This window comes from Lacerta agilis, chromosome 7 (genome assembly GCF_009819535.1).
Source record: "Lacerta agilis isolate rLacAgi1 chromosome 7, rLacAgi1.pri, whole genome shotgun sequence".
NCBI lineage: Eukaryota > Metazoa > Chordata > Lepidosauria > Squamata > Lacertidae > Lacerta > Lacerta agilis.
The window spans coordinates 40,020,255-40,046,606 of record NC_046318.1 but is presented as its reverse complement, the minus strand read 5'-3'; the positions used below and the strand labels follow the sequence as shown (position 1 = coordinate 40,046,606).

At 40.2% G+C, this 26,352-nt stretch overlaps 1 protein-coding gene across 1 annotated transcript in view; it reads right to left on the bottom strand.

Moving 5' to 3' along the window:
* LAMA1 (laminin subunit alpha 1) overlaps window positions 1–26,352 on the bottom strand; it is an 87,721-nt gene that overhangs the window by 47,224 nt on the left and 14,145 nt on the right. The window contains exons 2-18 of the mRNA XM_033154935.1: window positions 22,920–23,090; window positions 21,742–21,854; window positions 19,905–20,147; window positions 17,696–17,875; window positions 15,461–15,550; window positions 13,494–13,611; window positions 12,317–12,495; window positions 11,271–11,376; window positions 10,310–10,470; window positions 9,518–9,658; window positions 8,163–8,336; window positions 7,054–7,155; window positions 5,183–5,394; window positions 2,829–2,940; window positions 1,958–2,068; window positions 1,127–1,254; window positions 85–171 (exon numbers count right to left, since the gene is read on the bottom strand). Of these exons, the coding sequence (XP_033010826.1) occupies window positions 85–171; window positions 1,127–1,254; window positions 1,958–2,068; window positions 2,829–2,940; window positions 5,183–5,394; window positions 7,054–7,155; window positions 8,163–8,336; window positions 9,518–9,658; window positions 10,310–10,470; window positions 11,271–11,376; window positions 12,317–12,495; window positions 13,494–13,611; window positions 15,461–15,550; window positions 17,696–17,875; window positions 19,905–20,147; window positions 21,742–21,854; window positions 22,920–23,090 (2,428 nt within the window). The remainder of the gene's footprint in view (window positions 1–84; window positions 172–1,126; window positions 1,255–1,957; window positions 2,069–2,828; window positions 2,941–5,182; window positions 5,395–7,053; window positions 7,156–8,162; window positions 8,337–9,517; window positions 9,659–10,309; window positions 10,471–11,270; window positions 11,377–12,316; window positions 12,496–13,493; window positions 13,612–15,460; window positions 15,551–17,695; window positions 17,876–19,904; window positions 20,148–21,741; window positions 21,855–22,919; window positions 23,091–26,352) is intronic.

The window sequence follows — 26,352 nt, the reverse complement described above, 5'->3', positions numbered from 1 at the left end:
AAACAGGAGAGAAGCAAAACTGTTATTACCAAATGTATTTAATTGACAATATTTGCTGTTATTTCCAGGATTATAGTTTCATACCTTTCACACTTGGCTCCTGCATAACCTGGAGGACATTTATCACAGATAACTTCACCTCCATTATCCAAGTGACAGGTAGGACTGAAACTAAAAAAAACAGTTTTGGGGGGATTATCATCAACCTATACAGTTTAAAAGCAATACACATTAAATGCATGCTCTGCATATTTATTACATGAATTGTGGTCACTACAGTGGTGCCCCGCTAGACAAAAATAATTCATTCTGCGAAAATTTTCGTCTAGCGGGTTTTTCGTCTAGCGAAGTGGCAATGACAGCCGCGCTTTCGCTAGACGGAAAAAAAAAGACGAAAAATTTTCGTCTTGCAAGGCAGCCCCATAGACTTTTTCGTCTAGCGGGGCAGCCTCCCGCTAGACGAATGCCTTCGTCTAGCAAGTTTTTCGTCTAGCGAGGCATTCGTCTAGCGGGGCACCACTGTACTGATAATAATGCTGATGATATTGTCATCAACAGTCAGAGAACACAACAATGAATGTTGTTCGGTGAGCGTACACTACAGACCATTTCCTCAACAAGAGCTTCTCTGTGAGGCAACATAAACTGCTTTTTTAAATTTCAGAAAGATGAAGCATTGGGGAGAAATACGCTTTTAGGGGAAAGCGAATGGGCATACACAAACCTTTCAGCATGCTTATATAGCAGCTTGCTGGATTGCTACCAGTATCTAGCAGCTGCGCAAGAATCAGCCTGAATTGATTTTGTTCACATAAAGAGCGTTAACACTAAAATATTTTCTAATATTAGCAATGCATGAAAATACCTTTTCAATAAAAAAAACACCCAAGGGCGACATTTGTATTCAGTAAAGTATTGGAAAATTTCCAGCTCCTTGTCTTAGCCATCAAGGAGCTATCATTTTTGAAGGGTGCCGTGGAATTCTTGTCATGTTTTAAACCCTTCCCTTCAGATTGATTTCTCTTCCCACCTCCTCACCCCACTCCCATTCCCTTCTGTTTCTAACTGGCACTGCTTGTCTGATATTGCTGGAGATGTCATGCGATGTTTCCAGTGAGCAGCTTACTTGTTGGAAGCAGTTTTCAGTGGGCAGGCGCACGGCTCACAGTCCTTTGGAGTCCCCCTGGACGGCGTCCCATAGAACCCAGGCAAACACTGATCGCAAGAACTCCCCGTAGTGTTGTGCTTGCAAGCCTGTGAGACATGTAAGACACCTTTTGATACTTATTCCGAGTGGAATTCTATCGCCGGAGGGGGATCTCAGCATGAAATGACATGCAGCATTAGGATTCAAACAACAGAAGCAAAGAAACAAGCAGGCTATTGACAATATGCTTTTCCAACTCAGCAGCAACAATTCCCTCATTAGCAAATATTTGGTCTCATGGATTAGTTGTGTTATTTTGACTGTGGACTAAATCAGTTTGCTAATATTGAACACTGGAAATTAACAGGTTAATTCAGAAGATTTAAAGTTACTTTTAAAAAAAAATCACTTTGAGAAAAGGTTCCCTTTCTGGTGCAGAACTTAATGGAACCAACACAAAAGATGAGGAAATGTAATCATATAGTTATGCTGCAATATTTTCCCTACTTGGATCCATAGGAATTTTTCCACTGAGCTGAAAAGGAAAAGCTATGGCTTTCATGACTTTTCACATAAAACTGTTTAAGCCAGATAATTTAATTCCTTTAACATGCACGCACACAAACACACACACACACAAAAACCTTTTAAAAGTTAAAGAAGCTGGGTGGGAAGATGTGCTTCAATGCTTCTTTGGGGTATGTTACAAAACTGCCTTGCACTGAAAAAATTATATAAATTGGGTTTTTTTTTAAAAAAAATGTGTTCTTTTCAGAAATGAAAATGAAAGCGCACTGCAAGGTAACTTACAACACAAACACCATGAATGTCACATTCCGTTGCATGATCATGGCAATCACATGGCTGGCAAATCCCTCCAAAAAGTATGCCACCTACTCGGTAGTAGCCAGGAAGGCAGGACTAGGAAAGAAAGAAAGAAATGACAGCACATGGTTCTTACAGCACTTCAACCCGATTATTAGATTATTTTGAAAACCTATTAAAAGTGAGTTCTGCATTAGCTCTCCTATAAAACAACAGCACAAACGTGTCTCTGAACTCAATCCACAGATCTATGCTTGAACAGAACCTTTGTGTAGCATGGGGAGTAAGTAGTGATGTTTGCTATATAGCGTAATTGTCTATACTTATAAAACAAAAACCACTAATTAAATACACACACACATACTCCGACATGCAGGGACAGAATCCCATCATACAGATATAAAACTTGGAAAGGACCCAAATATGACATCCAGACCAAATAATCCCAAACCCTATTACAATATTCCCTGAAATCCTGTCATATTTTCTTACAGTACATTAAAATATATTCAGGAATCTGGCATACTATGTCAATTAGCACATATGAGAAACTGTAATTTGTCAACCATTTCCACAAATTTATAACAGAACAACTCTTAGGTGTTCAGCTTTAAAAATAATCTATGGCCTATCCAACCTTCAGTTTCTTTAACTATAAACCCTGTAAAAATGTGGGGAAATGTTATTTTTTTAGCAAGTGGATAAAATTGCCATAAACAACTGTAAACAATGCAGATTTGAAAATGTTGTTCTGCCGTTCCGGTTTTAAAAACTGCAAGCAAAAACAATATGGTCTGTGTGGGGAAAGTATATTGAAAAGTGCTTCCTTCTTGTATATAAAAGCATGACAGGTTACCTCACAAGAAATTCCAGAGTAACCTTGGGGACATTCACAATATTCCACATCTGCAGCTGAAGACACATCTATGAGATTAGCACTTGCTGCATCCAAAGTAACAGAACCCAACCTGTAATAAGACAGCATCACACACACACACACACACACAGATATTGTAGTTAAGCGTCATATAAATTGATTAAATAAATAAAATAAACATATTTCTAAAAGATTTGAAAACAAAAACAAAAAAGGGATCGTGAAAACGAGGTATCACTGATAAGCTAACCTTCCTGAACAGCATGATAAGCATCATTGTACTCAATGGGGGCAACTTCTGAGTAGACACTAAGGGATTTCACTGGAAGGGGATATACATTTAGAAAACGTACCCAGGTATGGATTTGGAACATACCTTGTTAATAATTTATAGAGCCACTTATTATTTACATTTGGCTATGTATTAAATATCCTGGTATTAAATACCAAATGAATTCCCAACATAATCAATATGAGCTTTGCATCATTTGCACTTTCTATGGATAAGATACAGGGTCCTTTGTCCTCTGATACACAGAAAGATGGGGAAAGGGTAGCACAGGAAGCTGTCTTATATCAGATCATACTATTTGTCCATTCAGCCAGGTCTCTAGCAAGAGCAATCCAGGAACTTGGGATGTGGGAGAGGGAGAGGGAGAGGGAGAGGGAGAGGGAGCACATCACCTGCTACCCGAGCCCTTACTAATTGAAGCATCAGGGAACCTAGGACATTCTGCAAGCAAAGCATGTGCTTTACCACTCCATCAAACCCTGTACTATGTACTCTGATTCTCATGGTTCTCCAGACTCTCAGACATCCTTCCCCAACAGCAGCTACCTGGTATTTCTAACTGAGTATGTTAGGAACTAAAGCCAAGTTCACAACAATGCCCTAGGGTCCCTTCCCATTCATTGATGTTTTCATAAAATCCTAGTGTCTCAATTTACAAATTAGTCATTTGTGCCCAGGTCATCAGTTCACATCAACAGAGATGTAAAAAGATGGACTGCAATTGACTCAGATTATGCATTTGTGGGGCTTCTGCATATTTGCCTACAATCTGAATCTTCACTAGTCAAAGACTTCACATTCCCAAGATTTCCACGACAGACAGAAACTTGTTTCATTGAAGATTAGATTCTGATGACTCAGGATACAAATTTCTGCATCAAATTTCATACCCTGCACATACACATAGAACTCTCAGCACATCTTTTCTGATGTGTCTATCAGTCTATCTTAATAGCATGGTATTTCAGCAAAAAAAATTAGACATTACAGCTCCACGGTAGCCACAAACAAATGCACACAGTAGCCTCATCTTACAGGATGGAAATCAATAATAAATGTGAGATTTAGTAATATAAAGTTTCCTTGTTCCACATAGTCTGGTACAGAACAATGATTAACAAAATGTCAGCTTATTAGAATTCAGAAGCACATACTTTCCAACTTAAAGTCCCTAATAGGATGCAAGAAAGGAAGGCCCATCCTTCTCACTGGGCAACTGGTCTTTTATAAACAAACTGCTTTGTCAACAATGCATGTGCTAGATCAGGGGTCAGCAACCTTTTTCAGCCAGTCCACCGTCCCTCAGACCATGTGGTGCGCCGGACTATATTGGGGGGGGGGATGACTGAATTCCTATGCCCCACAAATAACCCAGAGATACATTTTAAATAAAAGGACACATTCTACTCATGTAAAAACACCAGGCAGGCCCTACAAATAACCCAGAGATGCATTTTAAATAAAAGGACACATTCTACTCATGTAAAAACACACTGATTCCCAGACTGTCCGCGGGCCGGATTGAGGATGTGATTGCGCTGCAAAAACCAAAAATTAAATGCCTGGGCTATGGGCAAAATCCACTTGTGGACAGGCCTTTCACTTTGCCAGAATAAAATTTCAATTGTAAGGTATAAATCTGCAAAGAACTGGCAACAGCTGTATGTGGACCTCTAGTATACTCAGTTAATGACTTGCCTTCTTAAACTTCCTCTTCCAGAACTATTAAAGGTGTAGGATTCCTGTCCCTCTTTTTATCTGGAAATTTCACCCATAAGTAAGGAGAATCTTGCAACCTAATTTTCCAAAACTCTTCAGGTCAAGATCGAGGCAAGAATTAAGTGAAACACCTGAATACATACATTCCAATATACTTAGAGCTGACATAGGTAAAGTTAGGATTTTGCTGACAGAAATTTATTAACAGCATAAATAAGGCCTTAAGACTTTGGAAACTTTTTCTGACTTGTTTTCATCAAAGAATATTCATCTGGCATAACAGAAAATTTATTTCTAAACTGAATCTTCTTGTGTCCATTACCTGTATACAGCCTTTTTTGCAATGTTGTAACTGGCCCTGATCAGAAGATGGGTAACGTTTGCCAAAACTGTCATGAGCATATCTCGATCTATTAATTTTTTTGTATTAAAATCAACGAAGTTTTCAGACACAAGCCGCACAGTGCTGGAATACTCCTCATATGGTTGCAAAGACAACCCTTCAGATCTTGTGCATAAAATTTGTCCATTGCCCTGAAATGATACATATATGACTGTATAGAGCTTTCCATGACAAAAGTTAATTGGAAATTTGTTTAACCATATAACGTATGAAACATTCACAAAGAACTGTCCTCTTATTCCAGAATCAACTTTCCAACCTTTTCACAGTTCGTTCCGCAAGAAAAATTCTGTTTAAGTTGATCCATGTCCAAGGGATGCCTAGATTCTGATTTTAAACTAATGGTAATAATTCCCACCAACATCAATGGAATTTGCTTCCATGTAAGGTGTTTAGAACCAAGGTATTAACAAAATTGACTACGTGTGGAGGATGCAAGTGTACAATTTACATAGCAAACCAAATACACTTTGAATATGGACAAGAGGAAACAATGCAATCCTATATAGGACTACTCAGAAGTATGAGTTACTGAGTTTAATAGGACTTCCTCACGGTTTGTAAATGGGTATAGGATTGCAACGTAAAAAGACCAGTTTCCTCCCAACCTATATTTGTATATTCAGCACAAGAGGATCACGCATACAGGAATTAAAGCAGTCTTCTATAATCTCACCCAAGTTCTGCAAGCATGGAAGCAAATGGTCTATTTGCAATCAGTCACTGTCAATTACTGAGTGAAGGGAAAACTTAGGGTTGTATCTAATGTTAGTCCTACTCCAAGTGGACCCACTGAAATTAATGGACACGACTAATTTTGGTTCATTAATTTCAACAGGTCCCCTCTGATACTGGATATAACCCATTTATATAGCACTTTTGGGGTGTTAAAAAGGCTTCATATATATTATTGAAATCCATCCCCATATTGCAGAAATGACAAGGCTGGAGAATGTGGCTTATACTGTGAGGAGTGAGCTGAAAGGGTTACACTCAGCTCCAAGCTGCATCCAGCTCACAGGATGTGACGTTACGTTGTCTGTATCTGTTTGTCGTACTGGTGCTTTTCCCAGTTCTTCTCCGTTGCTGTTTCACGGGGGCAGACATGCCGGCTCTGTCTCCCGGTATGTGATTAATGATTTGCTGTAATAAAACTGCTTTGCTGAAAGAAGCAAGAGTCGTTCTGAGTTCGTGACAGACTGTTTTCTCCAGACGCTTTTGCAGCAGGTTTTGCTTCCAGGGAAGCTGCGTATTCAACTCTGCTGAAATCGAAAGGAATGTTGAACTGCGCAACAGAAGCCTAACGGGCTCCATTCCGGCCGAGATTTATGGTTTCTGGATGCGGGGGTTTTACTGCTACAAACCCCTCGCAACATCAGCCTCCTAGTAGGTTTATGGCAAAGAAGACTATCAAATACATAGCTTTAGGCTTTGAATTAAACTCCTCTAACTGGCAGTAACCAAAATGCCAAGCAATACAAATACACCATTCACTGCATTTAATATTTTTTTAAAATAAATCTAAAAGCAAAGATCCAAAGGGCTGGAGCTTTTCGACCTCCTCATTCCATCAGCAAATATCCCACCCTCAATAAGCTATACTCAAAAGGTTATGAGATCTATCATATTGCAATTCCTTGATGCACAAAAGTTGTCACCAGAAGAAGGGAAAAAATCAGCAACCACTACGACTACCATCCATGCATGCTCACCTGTGTTTTGCGCATTTTCCCCTCTTTGAATCTCATGGTCTACAAACCACCATTTCAATTCACATAATCTTAAATTACCTGAAGAATAACATCCACATTAGACACCAAATCACTATCCGTACTGTCCATGGGAATTTCATAGGACACAGTATACTTCAAATAACCACCAAAGGAAGTGAGCTGGAAGAATAAAAGTGTAAATATTTTTTTTAAAAAGAAGTTTTTAGCATAACAGGGAAGAGTAAACCTTACATGCAGCAGGCTGAACAACCATTTCCCATTCTTACTTTTTAGCACCAGTATGGATTCCTTACTATTAAGAATCTACCTGCAACATGCACCCAAATAAGAGATAACACTGCCCATTTGCTATGGTAGAGAGTGTGTGCTTACTTTGCCCACCCCACCCCCCACCCCTTGTTAAGTTCATAGAGCTGGATGAGGAAGCTAAAAGAGCAACCATCTTCCTTACTACTTCTTTTAATTTTGTGCCCTTCTCATTGGTATCTGAGCTGCTGAACAGAAAGCAGAGCAGTCCAAAGGGTGGGAGGGAAAGGGAGGCAATTGCGAGGTGGGGAGCAGCAAAACAAAGTGGTTGCAGGAGCGAAAGTGGGCTGCTGCAGTCTGTATGGGAGGCAACACAGATCATAACGGATCCTCATATATTTTTTAAAAAAAGATTCCCCTCAAAATCATCAACATATAATAGCTCTTCTCCACGCCCATGGATGTATTCTGAAGATGGTTGGTGTTTTTGTTGACATTCTTTGTAGAAACCATGAAGATCCATGTCTTGTTTCAACTTTTTGGTGATTTCCCCCCCCCCTACAGTGCAGTCTACCTATGGAGATTTAACTTGATGGTGGTGGGATTTGGGGGAGGGTACGTGTTAAATCATAAAAATTCAAAAGGGTCCATTTTCATTCTACTGGATCCAACTATTATCCAGACCCATTAAAAAAAACCATTTGTGTGAGTCTGTGTAGACGCTCTTCCTCTTTCTGTTTCTGTTCAGTGGACAGGGATGATCCAAGGGAGGGAGGAGAGAAGAAACTAAAGGGTTTGATGCCCATGGCACTCTCCCAAAATTCCTCAGGTGCTCATGGGTCCAAAAAGATTGGGAGATCCCTGTTACAAAAGTTACAAAATCAACAACAACAACAACCTATTTTCCCTTGGATACTTACTTTATTTCCAATATATGGCTTGGGTGCAGACCAGTAATAAGGAGATTTCAGTATTTTTGCAGCTGCTATATTATTGATACTTATTTGATGAGGTCCATCAAACTGATCTTGTTGAGGCTGTATGGTTTTTGTGGTAAGTGGAGCAGTCACCAGCCAACCAGCCATAGAAGACACCTTAAGGAAAATAAAGTATTAAACTTCATTTACCACACCTAGAAAGTAAATTTACACACAATTGTGTGGGGGTTTTTTAAATGGAGTAACCATTTTATTCTACATAATGCTGCCTACTGTTGAAGCACAGGGCACTATTATCTCCCAAAGGGGCACAGGAAAAAAATGTATCATACAGAACATTGTTTTATGTACTCTTGGCTGAAAGAGATGTATGCATGGTCTAATTCACCAATGCAATTGGCTCCCTCACAACACCTGTATCCGTGTGCTCAGGCTTCCACAGTCTGATTCACACATCCCATTAAACCATTGAAAATTAGCTGGTTTCTCTATGAACAAACCATGAACCTGGTCTACATTGGCTCCCAGTATGTTTCCAAGCACAATGGTGCTGAACTTTAAAGCCCTAAATGGCCTCAGCCCAGTATACCTGAAGGAGCATCTCCATGCCCATCACTCAGCCCAGACACTGAGGTCCAGATTCAAGGGTCTTCTGCAAGAAGTTCCCTCACTGCAAAAAGTGATACTACAGGGAACCAGGCTTTCTCAATAGTTGTGCCTGCCCTGTGGAATGCCCTCCCAGATGTCAAAGAGGTAAGCAACCATATGACTTTTTGCAGACATCTGAAGGCAGTCATGTTTATGGAAGCTCTTAATTTTTGATGTTCTATTGTGTTCCTCTATATTTTCTTCAAAGCCACCCTGAGTGGCTGGGACAACCCAGTCAGTTAAGTGGGTTTAAAGAAATAACAACAACAACAACAGCAACAACAACAACAACAACAACAACAACAACAACAACAACAACAACAAAAATTATAACTACTAATAATAACTACTAACAATAACTAATAATTACTACTATCACTACTACTACACTCTTAACTTTATTACTTGGTATGGCCTGTTTATGTGAAATTAGATGGAGATGGGCTGTCTATCATAAAAGAAGATAAAGACAGGAAGTCTTGCTCAGTATTTTCTACTATAATTGGAAGCAGAAATCCAAGGTTTCAGCCAGGAGTCTTTTCCAGACCTGCCTGGAAAATTGGACCTGGCACTGTCTGCATGTAGAGCATGTGCTCTGCCACTAAACAATAGCCCTTGAAGCACATTTATGGGGCTGCCTGAGAAAAACTAATGAGGTGTTTGGACCTGGAACATTAGCAAGATCATACCTGACTGATGGGCCATGGAAGGCTTTCACAGACATCAGAAACCCCAGAACAGAAACATTCAGTGCAGCCCTGGGGATTTCTTTCTTGGAGATTATAGAATCCTGGCATGCAACGGTCACAATTTTCTCCTTCAACGTTTTCCTGTGAAAAACATGCAAAATTTGTTCTGTTATCATCACAATAACCAGGTTAGAAGTAATCCTGGCATAACAATTGAATGATGGTCCCAGAATTAGTATTAATGCATTTCATCGTTATTTTCAACCTTCATCTGACCAATTTCTTATTCTGACATGTACAAGTAAAATTAAGCACATTAATTTAGGATTGGAAATATGAAGTTCCATACGGCTTAAAAGTTTCTGGCTGAATCCAAAGAACATCAGTTCCCATTGAATGTGAGGAAAAGTAAGCATCAAGACCTCCCACTTTGATAGTTGTGTAAAAGTGATCGGCAAACATTTCCAGTGCCATCCTCAATGTTAAATAAGTTTCTGTCCTTGATTTAACTGTCTGCTGTTCATTCTAGCCACCCTTCTCCACCCTCAACTGCATTTACTAGCTCTCTCACACCATTTGACATGTAGTGCTTCCCTGAAATTTGTGACAGATATACCATGAATCATGACTTAAATCCCCACCCCAGAGAGATAGTTGCCTAAGCCACAGTTAATTGCTATACACAGGATGCGATCTTTACCACTAACAGAAATGTTTTCCTTATTAAATTAATTTACAAATCCCACTCCAAAGTTCACAACAAATCAAACTGAAAATCAGTAGTACACTTACTTTACAAAGGCAAGGTTCTGTGCATGGGTCATCATTAATGCTACCAACCAGGCTACAGTTGCAACGCATGCAGCTTGGGTAACCTTTGTAGCCGAAGGCACAGCGATCACACTTCTCTCCTGCATAACCTTCCTTGCAGTGACACTGACCAGGTTGAACACCTTGAAAAAGGAGAAAAGGATGAAAAAGAGGAAGACCTATCACATGCAGATACATATCATTTTTTGCTCCCAAGGCATTAGAACCATGATCCTTGTGCTATGGTGACAGAAGCCTTATGCAGTGTGCTACAGTACCAGCAAGTGCAAGAAGTCTGGGGAAAGTTTAATCTCAGCAACCTTTTTCTGCGATATAAGTGAGCCATGGGCAAGCCTTCTGGGACACTGCCTAATACTGGCCTAAGTATTAAGGGTTGTTCCAGTTATGCTTTGTGCTACTGAAAGTGCTTCCTTGAGGCAGGGCAGCTGATTTTTCCCCCTGATCTCTCCAACCCTGTGCTCCCAAAGAACTTTTCCTCAGGTTTGCAGAGCCTTCTAGTGCATGACTGGATATGCCTTAGAGCACTGCAATTGGTAGGGAGACGGTGAAAATTGAGTGCCTTGCCTTGCTTTGCACTAGCAGAAGCAGTTACATGGGCACAAATCCTCAGTTAGCAGTTAGTGGCATCAAGCCTGAACTCCTGGGCCCAATTTCCTCAGTCCTGGCCTTCATCCTACCTCACACTTGTCTCATGTCATAACAGGTTCCCTTAAAAAAAAATTCCGCCACCAATCATTCACTGCATATCCTATGGGATTTGCCAAATCTCAAGCTGAAATTGCTAATAAACCCCATTCCAAATTCATGTAACTACAATCCAAGCAAAAATCTAAACATGTTTGAATTGGTTCTTATTGCCAGTGTTTCCTCACATACTATTCCCAGTTACAAAATAGAGAAAATGTATTTTCCAGTCACTTACCATGTTGTGGGTCAGCATGATCATCATCCTTAACACAGTCAAAACCAAGGGACCCAAATATATCACATTCACAGGAAAAGCAAGGGTTATCGTCAAAGGGAGACACCTAAAAGAAGTTAATATTTTTGTTCACGTTAATAATAAGATGCTGGCGAGCGTGCATAATTGTTGCTATCTGAGGATAACGATGATATGGCATGACAACACACACAGTAGTATGGCACACAACTCTACAGGATATTGTGATTAATTTAGTCCTTGTGGGAGGAAACTGAAAACAAGGAGCTGTAGGCATGGATGGAGTAGCATTTTGGAAAAGGAATGTCTGTTGGAAAGCAATCCAGAAGTTTTTGAAGTGTCATAGACCCTAAGGTAGCCTTCCCGAACCTGCCTGGAGCTATTGGCAGTTGCCATCCAAAATTTCTGGAGGGCAACAGAAGTTGGCAAAACGGTCTGTACAGCTTGTACTAATTTGCTCACACCAGCTGAAGGGATTCAAGAGGGAAGCCAGCCAGAGGAGAGGGGGCAATTGCATGTCTTCCCATCACTGACATCACTTCAGCCTGCCAGAAGGGAGAGAAGGAGCAGCAAAGCAGCAGTGAGATCAGTGGTGCAAATGTACTAGTGGGCACAGTGGATTGGCTCCAGTGGTATGCTTGCATTGCACCAACCTTTCTACCACGTTGCCTCTCTCCTAGTAAGCCGCACTGAAGCTGGTGATGGGAAGTCAGATAAATGGCAACACCGTGCGGACCACTGCTGCCAATCACTTGCCACTGCTGATGTCTCTTTGACAACTGTTGTGAGTTTATATAATATGACCAACAGCTACAGCAACATATTAAGAGTTACAACAAAATATTGGGCTTGCAGGGATACAACCTCAGTATACTCTGCCATTTTCCTGCTAATAACCTTCCCTTCGATATGGCTTTTTTTAATCACATGGTATTGCAAAAAACAACCAGAAATGGGCTGAAATAAATAAGTGCTGTTTTTTAGCACAGTTCAAAGCGACAGAACATATGTTCATAAAATCCTCTTACTTTATGTGGCCTATAGTAACCGTCAGTACACATGTCACAGTTTATTCCAGTGGTGTGTTGAGTGCAGTTTATACACACTCCTCCACCTTTGAACTGGCCGTGAATGTTTAAACTTCTTTTCTGATCTGCCACACTCTGATCATAATAACAATCTTCTGCTTTGTTATGACAGTTGCATCCTAAAAATAAAGAAAGAAATTCACTTTCCATTTTTTTAAAATAAAGCATAGCTAAACATATAAACAGTAGGGGGGGACCTGAAAACTTCCTGTACTAATATAGCAATACTATAGGGCATCTTACTGTGCACGTAGCAGCTAATATACACAGAGCTGGCCTTTTTAAAAACTGTTATGCAGTTCACACTGATCCATAAGTTTCACCATTTATTAAAGTACATAATTACTAATAGTATTCTGGCTTCTTCTTCCTGGCTTTCTAAACTCCTCTCATTTTTGAAAAAGTAAAGCATAAATAAAACTACAAATTTTCTTGTGACTCTACATTTTAAAGCACAAGAAGTCCTGTAGAGTTCTTCAAAATAAAGTACTGGAATGGGAGCATCTGATTACTAAATGTAGTTCGGAGTATATTTCGGAAGACGTTAAATTGTCAGGTGATTCTTGCTAAAGTTAACACTGTACAGCAAGGGTAAGAAACCTTTTTCAGCCAGAGGGCCACATTTATTCATGAGCAACCTTCTAAGGGCCACATACCAGTAGTGGGTGCAGTCAGATATACACAGCTGTTCATCTTCTAGCCAAGCAAGCACAGTTCAAGGATGCTTTGCAGCCAGGAAAAAAACCCACTAGTGGGGATGCAAAGCACAGGGCAGTAAGGAGTGTGGCTAGCTGTGATTAGTATCTTCGCCCAAATAAGAGCCCTGAGGGCCAGATAAAGAGACCTGAAGTCCACATTCAGCTTCCAGTCCTAAGGTGCCCCATTCCTATTGTACACGTACACATTAATACAAGCATCTAATGAAACCATTACTAACAGCTTACATAGTTCAAAGGCACAGAGGTTCCCATATGTGAAGAGGAACCACTATATACCACTGCTGTCACATCAGAAAACAAGGCAACCCATCATGCATCTAGTTGTGGGTGCATATTAGGGGATACCTAGCCAATGTTAAGGCAAGTGTATAGAGAAGCATCATTTTAGTGCTACGTACTCTCACATTTGTTGCCAGCAGAAATGGTTCCTGGTCTCCACGGGGCCTGGTGGTAGCCAGGGCAACACTCATTACAGCTCTCACCGCAAGTATTGTGCTCACATTGGCACTGAAGCTTCTAAAAAAAAACAAATTATAACACAGCTCTATTACCTAATTCCTTAGAAACAAAAATGCCTCTTTACCTCGGATCTTAAAACACCTGAACTAGCTTTTAAACATTTAGAGCAAGTTTGTATAGGACCTTCTTGCCATGGTATAAAAATCTATCTTGGAAGAGCAGCAGAAACCCATTCAACCTGTAGGAAGCAATGTAACTCAGGGAGACAGCTGACAAGCAGTGGAAAAAATGTGGTAAAAGGAGAGAGAAGGGAAGGGGATAGAGAGAGGGGTAAGTTATTTTAAAATAGATAGTAGTGGGAGTTGCTGGTGGATGACTGACAAACATTCACAAGGCCCTGCAAGATTTAAGTATGGATTTCTACATTGTCAGCAGTTTAGGGAGCGTACCTCTGACTCTCCCTTTCCCTTATCACTTTTTTGTTTAAGGGGCAATCCAAACCCTTGACCAGCAGGAGTAGGGCTTAATAAAGTAGCACAGCCATCACTGCATCCACAGCCCTAATGCTCTTGCTAGATGGGACGGAAGGTTAGGAGAAAGGGGGAATGCCTATTTGCTATGCCAGCCGCCTGGGAGGGACAAAACTCCAATGAAAGTTCAGCTTTCTCTGGCCAATGAGAGCCACTGTCAGCTTGTCAGATATGTCCTGCTTCCCAGGAAGGCATCCTGGGGCTTTGAATACTTGGTGGGAGATCATCTGAGATAAATGACTGCTTAGTTTACAGAAAACCGTGAGGGGGGAGGAGACCAATGCCCCATGTCACCACTTTAGGGTCATTCTTCACCTCTTCTTCAAAATATTTGATAAAACAAGGCAGAGTATGTGTTCCTGCTGGAGTGCACTTGTACAATTTCAGAATTTACTGTTAAAAGCAACAACACCACTGTACTTGAAATTCTGTGAGGAGGAAGTATTTTATATGGGAAATGTAGAACTATTACTTCTGGATGAGCAAGCTGCTAAAGAGAAGAACTCTGCAAGTACATTAAGTGCTGTCACATAGGCCAGAGACTTGTTCTCTGCTGCCCCAAATGGAACAACTAGATGTGATGGGCTTAAGCTACAATGTGGTAGGTTTCAATGGAGCATTAAGATAAATGTCTTGATGGCAACAGCAGTTTAACAATGAAACCAATACCTACTGCCCTAGAGGGAAGCTGAAATGGAATATGGTAACGCTGCTGCTGTGCACACAGCCATGATCGTAACTGAAGTGTATGTGGATGTAGAGAAAAACCTCTAAGAAGTTTTGGTGGGTGAGAAGTTATTCAAGTTTGTACAGGACTGTATGAAGCTGTAGTGTTTGCAACATTCCTCCTGCTGATCATATAGGTGCGCGCGCGCACACACACACACACACTTGTATATTAAAGGTTAGCTTGTGTGAATGAATGTGCTCAAGCGTGTACAGTATATGGAAATAGCTGAAAGAATGAGCAAGGAAGACTTGCAAAAAACAAGAGTTTTGATAAGGTGTACACATCCTGAAATTATTTCTATATTCTTATGCAATCCTAAAAGGATCCACTGGAAGTATAGTTCTAATAATCCTGTAAGCCTTCCTTGAGCAGTCAGTGTCACACCTGTGCCACATAGGCTGCACGGCTTCAAAAGCCTATGCAGTGATGCTATACTAATACACATCTTTCCAGTATGGCTGAAAGGGCTTGAAGTGAGGGCAGATGACCCAGGCATTTATATTTTCACTAAATAATGAGCAACCAAGTAATGAACTAAGACGTATTTCTGTAACATTAAAAACTGGTTTCTGCAACGTTTTCTTTTCTGCTTTTCTTGAGACGAATACATATTTGCAGAGTGGGTTACACAAGCAAACAAACATACCTTTGTGACTTCATCCAAAGGACAGCTTCGAGCATGGCCATAGCAAATGCACATCCCTCCAACAGAGATGTCCTTTATTGAATAGTAGTACTAAATAAAGCAAAGTTTGATTTATAAAATCAGTTTCCTTTTAGTATTTGAAACAAGAAGTGCCAAAGTTCTATTTAAAAACAACAACAACAACAACAACAACAACAAATCTTTCAGTTTAGGTTAAGTTTATACTAGTCAGGGCTTATTCATGGAAACGTAAATGAACAGGTATTTCTTTCTCTCCCTCTCCCTGACACACACACAAAGAGCAGCAGCAGCACAATAGCATTCATCACTCTGAGTCATGGATCAGGTCTTCTCTTTTTGCCAGCATTGCAATTCTATTATTATTCAAATATGAAAATAAAGGGGGGGAGAAAATACACATGCTGATTATATGTAATCTGGAATTTCTTCCTGTTAAGCTACTCCTTGGGGGTATTAATTTGATATTAATTTCATCTATTTTGGCTTTACATACTTAAGTCTATGCATATCAACATGTTACCCTTAGAACAGTGTTTTAATGTAGTCCTCAAAGCATTGCCATTCCATTATTAATTTCTGATTTGTTTGGTATCTTATGGCTGCTGTTAGCTTTGCCAATTTTTTCCAAGTACTAGTCTGGCTGCGGCCGTCGCATATAAGGTATCTTGTGGGACATCTTTTCCTATTATACCCAATAGGTACGCCTCTGGCTTCTTTACTATAGAAGTTTTAAACATTTTTTTTCAATTCTTCGTGAATACATCCCCAGAATTTATTAATTTACTCGCAGCCCCACAATTATGCTATATGCCATAATCTACTACAAGTAAAGTAAAACTGCACGAATGTAAATCATTTTGAAGCATAAATTACTCATTCAAGTCAGAACTAATTTTGGCTTCAGGTATACTGATGTAACAACCAAAGAAGGTTTTTGAAAAACTCACTCATCTGTGAGAATGCTAATGAGATCAATTTGGTCCAGAGGCTTTTTCCGAGAATAGACAACATTCATTTTAGCTATTTTCAGAAGAGCTAAGTTAAACTAATAATTAGGGAGAATTGCTTAGTAAATGTAGTACTGACATGCCTTGATTCCCTCGATGAGGCAAACTATGCGTTCAAATGTAGATTTATGTCATCTGTCAAGCTTCTGTTGAACTTTTACATTACATTGGTTATAGCGTCAAATAATAATACAGGTAGTTCTCATGTACTACTAATAATAATATCTACAACTAGGTGTTGTTTAAACTGTATCATGCAATCTTTCATTAGCTTACAAGCAAGTACCATATAAAAGGTATTAAACAAGAAGGGTATTCTTGGAGTTGTGATGGGGGGGGGACAGAAAATAAACTGGAGGGGGAATTGTGTTGTGTTTGGTTTTTCAGTTTTTAGGAACCAAATAGGAAAAGAACTGTAAGAATGTGGGGGCTGCGTGTTTCCACTCTTCGCCATCCCCATTGTATCTGGGTTCCCTCTCCCATCCTTCACACCTCTAAGTACTCCACTTTGGACATACATCTCCAGCTTCAGAAGCCATGGATCACGAAGCCAGAAATGATCACTAGGGCTGCACACTCCTCTTCTACTCGGACACCGCTTTCATCGTGTAGATCCTGATTTGTTTTAATGCAATTCCCCATTACATATGAAATGGGAACTCTGCTTTAACACTAATTAACTAACTAGTACAGGGTGAGTCTTTTAAAAGAGGCCCCATGGAACATGTGTACTCTGTATCCACGGGGCCTCTTTTAAAGGACTTACCCTGTATAATAAACCAGGTTCATGCCCCAGAAATCCCCGTCGCATGGACAAATTTTACACTCATTGGGCATCTTCTTACTGCCGGTGGACAAATAGCTGGCAAATGTGGAGGGTGGATGTGACTAGCCTACATGACCCCCAGGGCCCCCCTCATCCGTGCTTTTAACACACGAGGGGCTTCATCTGAACCTGCCACACTTTGGAATGCATTCAAACAGCATAGTGCCTATGAGAGAATGCTGCTTTACAAAATTAGCATGTGACTTAAGTCCCACAATGGATTTCAATCTTTCATCAAGACATATTTGGAACAGACCCACTTAAGTACTTTTACCAATTTCAATGGCTCTACTTTGAGTAGAACTAGATGTTGAGTATCACCCAGATATAACACATATCCAATTCATATGGTTGGTTAAAACCCAGAAGAAGGCATCTTACCCTTCTGGTAACAATAGGATCAAGATCTTTAGGATCATGGTGGCTAAGGGTCATGAGGTCCGCATTAAGGTTTCTTATACGTTGTAATCGAAGCCGGATGTACCGTGCAGAAGTAAACTCCAATAATGTCGGTGAAGGGTCATCAGCACTAGGTCTACCATTGATCAATGATGTATGGATCTAAAAAGAAATAATGGTTTCTGTATAAGCCTGTAAATAACATTTCAAAATACCTTCTGGGTGAAAGTATAAAATCAACCTCCACACCCATCCCGCTGCTGCCTCTGCCACAACACCACAATACAAGCTGGGCATGTCTGTAAAGTAGTTGCCAGCCTCAATACACTGTTGTGCTGTCCCTGCTCACTGCTGTCCTCATTAAGGGTGTTGAATGAATTTCTTTATAATTCACATCTCACAGAAATCGCTTTCCAGTCCGCAGATTAAATGCTGAGAGTGCATTTTTGAATGGGCTTCTGCAGGAGGAGGGCAAAGCAAAGCAGGCCTGTAGCTGAAACACTGGCATAGGGATGCAGAATGAAACACTCACTGGGGAAGCAGGAATGTACTTGCCCTCAGCATTTTATGAACTTTCATACAAATGCTTCAATGCTGGTGTTGATTCCCATGCCATGCGTTATATACCCAACTAGAAGAGCTAGAGGAAGAAAATCTAGGGAATAAAAAGATACACAGGAAGAACAAAAGCTGCCCCACGGCCTTCAATGTATTCTCAAGCACCTTGGGGGGGTGGTCACCCCAGATCTTTGGAATCTAATGCAGTCACCTCAGGTTATATATGAATTAAATTTGTTTCTATTTTATTTTTACTATACAAGAAAAATATATTTTTTGACTGTTTTGTACTTAGGCTATAACCCTTCAGAAAATTGGTTAGCATCTCCTGTGAAATGTTCTAAGAACTCAAACATGTTGACTTGTAATTTACTACTGAAATCAATGCAATTTACTCCTTAGTAAGTTTATTTAGAATTGGATTCAGACAATCTAAAATCTCAGCAATTTAAAATCTCACCAATCTTAGGGTGATTTTCAACTATGTTTTCTCAGAGGAGACCAACTAAAATTAACTGACTTGACTTAAGCATTAGTTAAATTCCACAGATCTACATAGTTAATTTTCCACAGATTCCACAAGCATTAGTTAATTTTCCACAGATCTACCTTAGTTGAAAACACCCTTAGGCTTCAATCAACAGATTTCACCCCCTTCAAATCAGGAGACAAGGGCTAAACTAAACATCCTGGAATCTGAACTAAAGTACCCAAATTAATTTCAGATTATGCTTCTGCTACGAATGTTGTTTTACACATCCTATTAAAAATCACATGACATACTTGCTTCTACCATATATGCACTTTTAGCCTAAAATGTTAGAGTAACATATAAAAAGATAACATTGATAGCATTTTAGTCCCAAACACATTCAGAACTCTGACAGCTTTCAGTCTAAGAAAGAATTTGGAATTCTTCTCTTGGTAGCTATTTTTATAAGGTCAACGCATAAAGACAGACATTCACAGTGAACTAGTTACAGATTTTAGAGCCTCATTTCCTGATGTCACTGGCCTGGCTCTCTGATCTATAGTATAGAACCACTATGAACAGAGCTTGCTTTAAAGAAAGAACAATCAACTGTTGACCTGCACAATGCATAGCTCTTTTAATTAGGCACTCTCTTTGAAACAATGCCAAGGCCTCCTTTAGAGCTCAAGCAACACAGAGCAATTTAGACAGCATTTTTAATTTTATGATCGAGGATCAGGTGATCCTTAAGAAAAGCATTAAAAAAAAAACACCAGAGCCCAAGTTTACACAAGATAACAGGAACTCTCAGCAATTCACCACTGCAGATGTGTTAAGAGGTGCAAAGTTTTTATAAACTGCAGTATCAAAGATAAGAGTGAGCATCCTGTTTAGAAGTGAGAGCAACAATGAGCCTCCTCAGATGTAAGCAAGCTTTCTCACAGTAAGTAAAAAGTAAGAACTAAATTGGGAAGAATCTGATCTTCAGAAACAAAACCCTGCTGCAGCTGCTAATAATGCCAAATAAATCTTGGTGGAGGGGAGAGAAGACCAGCATCTGAAGAAGTCTGTTATTATCAAACTAAACATAAGAGCATAGTGGTTTTACTACCCCCATGTCCCAGGATAACAGGCATCTGAACAAACAAAAAGAAAACCTACCTCTCCATGTTCAAGTGGGACTAGCTTAGAATAGTAAGAAGTGCAGATGACTTCATCATCTCTCTTATATGTAGGAGGCCCAAGCCTTGGTGTTATGTTGTATCTTATTAGGCACTCAGTATCACTAACTGCATAGTACTGCCATGGCCTGAAATCAGTCCCATCCAGAGAACGTTCCAAAATCCAGTTTCCAGGTCGGGGAGCATTAGCAGCTTTGATGATCACATAGGCAACTTGAAAGACCTGCAAGAAATGTAAGGGGGGGGGGGAATGCAAGACTTAGTACTAACCTATGAAAATATAGTTTTTCAGAGTAGCTCAAAACCCATGTTTCAAATATCTAACATTATTTCTCAAATTTTTAATGCTCTTGTTTTCAATGGAAATTGCTTTTAACTCAATTTCTATAGCCTACAGTTAAAATAAAATAAATACAACCCCAACTTCAAACGCTATTTCCTATTTGGCCTTTACACAAGAGTTCACAAAGTTCAAATTTCTATAATTTCAGAAGTTCATACATTAGGACAAGGCATGTCATGGACATGCATTAAAACCAGGACATGTACATGCAAAGCATCTTGCTGTACATAACATAATACAGAAAAAAACAAAATAAAAAATAAAAAATCCTTCCAGTAGCACCTTAGAGACCAACTAAGTTTGTTCTTGGTATGAGCTTTCGTGTGCATGCACACTTCTTCAGATACACACGAAAGCTCATACCAAGAACAAACTTAGTTGGTCTCTAAGGTGCTACTGGAAGGATTTTTTTATTTTTTATTCTGTTTTGACTATGGCAGATCAACACGGCTACCTACTTATAATACAGAAAGTTGCACAATAAATGACCCCTCAAGAATCCATTGTTAGTTTCTATTAGCCCCAGGAAGGCATGCTAAAATGTTTCCTTCAGGCTGAATGTATAGAAACAACAATCCTGATGACCCAAAATATTATGAAGATTTAGATTTTTTTTTTTAACGCACTAAGAGCAAAAGCAACATTCAGCTTCATCCCTCAAATCACAAAAATTTGCTCCAAGCACTGCAGAAGAGAGAGCTTCATGTAATTACTAGAAAAACCAGTTCTGAACCAAACTTCAACCACAAAACCTAATGAGATCCGCACAAATACTCTGTAGGTGCTGGAACTCGTTTCCAGCTGCAACCTGTCCTTATCAAAGAAGTGATTCATATGGATTTAGGACAACTATAGGTCCTGTTAGAATACAAATTGTGAGTATTATCATAATTACTGTTTTTTCCAGCGAAAGTCACTGTAATAAATAAGGAATCATCCAAGTACTCATTTAGAGTGATATCCCTATTGTGGCATCCTGCCTGTGCATCAGACCATTCTTCTCCTCTCCCCTGCTGTCCCCATACACCCCCAAAATTTACTCCAGAGGGGTGGGTATCCTACAGATCAGATGGGGTATGGGGAAGGGAGGAAGGGAAATTTCAATGCACACACCAGTACAACCTATGCTCTGATGTGAAATGCATGTGCTGCAGGAAGTCAAATACACTTATACGGTCCACCCCTTGTTCTGGTGCAGCAGTAAGGACTTACCAACACCTTTTCCCCGCTCTTTCCAGGCACAGTCCATGCTTTTAAGTTCTGTGTCTGAGTATACTTCATTAAGTAATGCATTAGGAAGTGTAAGAAAGACAGACAACCATTTTGGAGTTAAAAAAAACCCCCAAAACCCAAACTCCCAGTCCCCCCTCCCTTAACCTCTCTCTACTGTACTTTCTATAAACCAAAGATAAGTAGAAATTATTTGCTCATGCAACAAACCAAAGCTACATACTTTTATACAGTTGTTACTTGCCTGTCTTAAATCCAGAGTTATGGTTATCCAATGGTATTGTCTTCCATTCTGAATGCTAGGACTTTGCCACCAGTTATTAGTACCATCTATAGCATTTGAGATAGGGTGTTGTTCTAAAATAAGCAAAAACAAATTAAGATCACGTTTCCCCTCTTCCCCCTCCACTTTTGCTGTTTTCGTTTATCATGATTACCATCTTACTAGTAAAGTACACAGATCATGTACTATGAGCCCATGGTGGCTATGAGCTAGTTTCCCCTGATATGTGAGTCAGATCTTTAAAAGTGGGTTTCTGCTGTTCTTATTCTGCTGTTCTGCTGTGGGCAATTTATTTCATTTGTTGCCCACCACCGGTATTTTTATGATAAATTGTGTGTGTGTGTGTACAAGAATAAGTGGTATATAAATTTGTACAAATAAATAAATAAAGGTAAAGGACCCCTGACAGTTAAATCCAGTCGCGAATGACTCTGGGGTTGTGGCGCTCATTACTGGCCAAGGGAGCTGGCGTTTGTCCACAGACAGATTTTCCGGGTCACATGACCAGCATGACTAAGCTGCTTCTGGCAAAACCAGAGCAGTGCATGGAAACGCCATTTACCTTCCCGCCGAAGCGGTACCTATTTACCTATTTGCACTGGCATGCTTTCGAACTGCTAGGTTGGCAGGAGCTGGGACCGAGCAACAGGAGCTCACCTGTTGCGCCGTCGTGGGGATTCGAGCCACCGACCTTAATTTGTACAAATAAATAAATACTACCTCCAATATTGGAGGTTATATGCCTCTGAGTACCAGATTCTGGGGGGCACAAGAGGGGAGAGTGCTGTTATAGTCATCTCCTATTTTTACACTCCCCATAGACATCTAGTTGGCCACCCTGATATAAGTATGCTAGCCCAGATGTGCCTTTGTTCTGTTTCTTCTTATGTTTTGGGGGTGGGGGAGAGTAATATGGACAAGCACAACATAAATTCAGATACAATAAAACTTTCACAAAGAACATAAATGCATTCCAGACAAAAATAACACAATGAAATTTTAAAAAACAGAATTTTGTTTTAGTCCCCACTGCTTCCACTGGGATTACTTTGGATTACAGTATTCACGTGGCTAAACCAGTTGCATTCTTGAACCAGCTGAATACCATAGTCAGAAAAAGTATAAAGTAATGAACTTGCCTTTGGAATTTGCACTATTGTGGTCACAGATCCGACACTGCGCATTGCGTAGGGGCCGACCTGGAACATGCTCCACGAGTTTACAAAACATCTCAGGGCCCTTTTCACCGCAAGTAGCATTGGTGCTGATATGAGCATTGCTAGCAAGGTTTAAAATGGCAGGAAATAAACCTAAAGAGTAAAGAGAAGGTCATTTAATAATTATAATAGTTTTTCCTCAATACTTTACACCTTTATTTTACTGGTGCCTTTAGAAGCCATTTGATGATACCAGAGAGGGCTCCCCACATTTTTCAGTTTTCTGTTACCACTGGGTTGATTTCTTAAATGTGCTTAGCCTTAAAGCAACATGTCCTACATTAACTCAATTAGGAAGCAATTCTAAATATGAGAAGCCAATGTAATCTGTGCCATTTTAAATTAAGTCTGTGTTAAGTATGCCAGTTCCAAACTTTGTTCAGGAGTGGGGTTACTGCCAGATGAGGCAGCAGAAGTAGGGCAGATGGAAAACTGGAAATAGAGTTTGATATACACCACCCTTTTTGCCTGTGTATGTTCCACTGGATTTGCAGGTCATGCATCTGAGATGAACTGTTAGGATCAAGCATAAATCTCCCTATCGGTCCCATCTCTCCGCTCCCCTGGAACACCCATTTTTCAGGGCTTATGCTAGTGTAAATTCCAGAAGTCTTGGCTCAGATGGATTAGCTCAATGAGCCAGGATTTGTGAGTTATACCATCATGTCTCTGGCTGACCTGGGTTGAGAACTTAAGCAGACAAAGTCTGGCTATGCTGAGAACCTGTAGCTGAGGATCCTGCCACATCCTCACTCAATCATCCCAGAAGATCTAGGGTTAGGATTGCGCCTTTAGCATCGGTTACCAAATAACAGCCTTGTTAAAGTACAGTGGTACCTCAGGTTACATACGCTTCAGGTTACAGACTCTGATAACCCAGAAATAACGCTTCAGGTTAAGAACTTTGTTTCAGGATAAGAACAGAAATTGTGCTCTGGCGGTGCAGCAGCAGGTCCCATTAGCTAAAGTGGTGCTTCAGGTTAAGAACAGTTTCAGGTTAAGAACGGACCCTCCAGAACGAATTAAGTTCTTAACCCGAGGTACCACTGTAAGCAATAGAAAAAGGGATGACTATCTGCCAAGAAAGGCCAAAGGAGTGGTGACTACGCGCCATGCACACACACAAGGCTCACACAAGCCATGTACCACATACACATATGTGAACACATGCAAGCTAGGGGAGCACAGCACGTCCCATTCACCATACATGCTACATTGCGCCTACATATGCACTACTTTCTTTGCCCTCTAGGTCTGTACACACATAAGTATGGTTCAGACATGTAAACAAATGGTACAATAAGGCTGGAATCTGCCACCACAGTGCTTTGCCCCCACTTTAAAGGCAAGAGTGCCCCTGGGATATCTGAAGAGGGCTTGCTTGCTTTTCCTCCAAGTTTTGAACAAGATACTGTTGCCATAATCTTTCTGTGACCTCAGCCTAAACAAAATGTGTGTCCCAATTAAAGAGTTTAGATTGGTGGCCCAATGTAAACAACTTGCAACTGCGAGGTGTATACTTGAATAAGAGAAACTGCAAATGAATTAATTGGCTTTTAAATCCTATCCATGGCCATTTCCTGTGCTTTCGTCTTTGCTGAAAGAGGCCTAACAAGATTTAAAAAAATACCAATCAAGACTCGGAGAAAACAAGAGAGTAAGACAGACGACCAAGTGCTAAACTAAACAAGGAAGCTGTGTAGGTTTTTGTTTTGTTTTTTAAACCTTTCCCTATCCTTTTACACAACGATGTGAAGTTGTCTTTGATTTGTATTCCTTTGATTACTCAGCTGTGCCATTTTGTCCAAAAAAGAAAGAAGTTCCCACAGGAAAAAACAATGCTACCTGATAAGAGGAAACATGCAGATGTTTAAGACCATTTGACCTTGAATATAAGTCATACCTGGCATAGTAACAACCAATCCTAAATACAGTATGTGAAAAGGAAATCTCACTTATTTGCTTTAAGTTCAGTCAGCTTGCACTTCACTTGTTTAGGGTCAAGGACGCTTAAGTAAATGCCAAACTAAAATACAATGAATGAACTGAAATTTTGGTAATATAAATTCTTTTAAAAAGAAGTGGTAGGCGACTTTGATAGAGATGTGAGAATTTTCAAGAAGACATGAAAAATCCATTCTGGAGAACTCTCAATGTTATATCAAAACACTTATTTTCAACACAATTCTCCATGCCCAAATATTCTGAATTTAAAATTAGTGGAAAAATAATAAAATCCATGCAAGTTATTGAAGAAAGATATAATCAGTCAGTTACCTATATTAAGGCTCAGCCCTGCTTGGACCACAAAACCTGAGGTCTCCTCAGGAGAGGAGCAAAGATAGCAGGATTCTCCAGCAGCTTACCAAATACTATTTTTCCCCCTGAGCCAGATTTGGGCATTCTGGTTCCAGGACTGTAAGTCATCACGGCAGCTGCCAGGTCCCTAGCTAGTCTCAGTCACCACTACCCTGATCTCCCCCAGGACTACAGGAATGGAGAAGACAGTGAATGAGGCACAAACTTCAGTCACCAGCAAAGTGCTTATCTAACCGCACTTGAGGCTACGCTGGAGTTGGAGGAAGCATGTGGAAGCAGCTGCTTAGATCAGGACCTTACTGTGAACCAGAAAAGGGTTCAGCCTCCAGCTCCCATTGACAGTAGGCCCACAATTTACATGGGGGTTATGTTCTGTGGGTCCGCACGTCAAGGCAAAATCACATAAAGTTAGGAAGACCCCTGGAATCACCCCCCTGTACAAATTCATTTTGTTAAGTTTTTTGCTCAGTTCTCCAATCTGTTCAAGTTATCTTAAATCCCGATTCTATCTTCTGCAGCATTAGCTACCCCTCCCAGTTTGGTGTTACCTGCAAATTTGATGAGCATCCCCTCAATTCCTTCACCCAAGTAGTTTATAAAGATGTTGAACAATGGGACCAGGATAGCCCTGTAGCACTCCACTTGTCACTTTTCCCCCAGGATGATGAGGAACCATTACTGAGTACTTTTTGGGTTTAGTCAGTCAACCAGCTACAAATCCACCTAACGGTTACTTCATCCAGCCCACATTTTACCAGATTCTCTGCAAGAATATAATGGGGGACATGGTCAAAAGCCTTAGTGAAATGTGCCCACAGCAATCCCCTGATCCACCAAACTTTTAACTCATATTTAAAAAGAAAAAGAAATGAGATTTGTCTGGCATGACTTGTTTTTGAGAAACCCATACTGGGTCTAAGTGATCAAATCCTTTTTCTAAGTGCTCACAGACTGACTGTGTAATTATCTGTTCTAGGATCTTTTCTGGTATCAATTGAGTTGCTCCATAATCACCATATTAGACGTCTTTCAACAT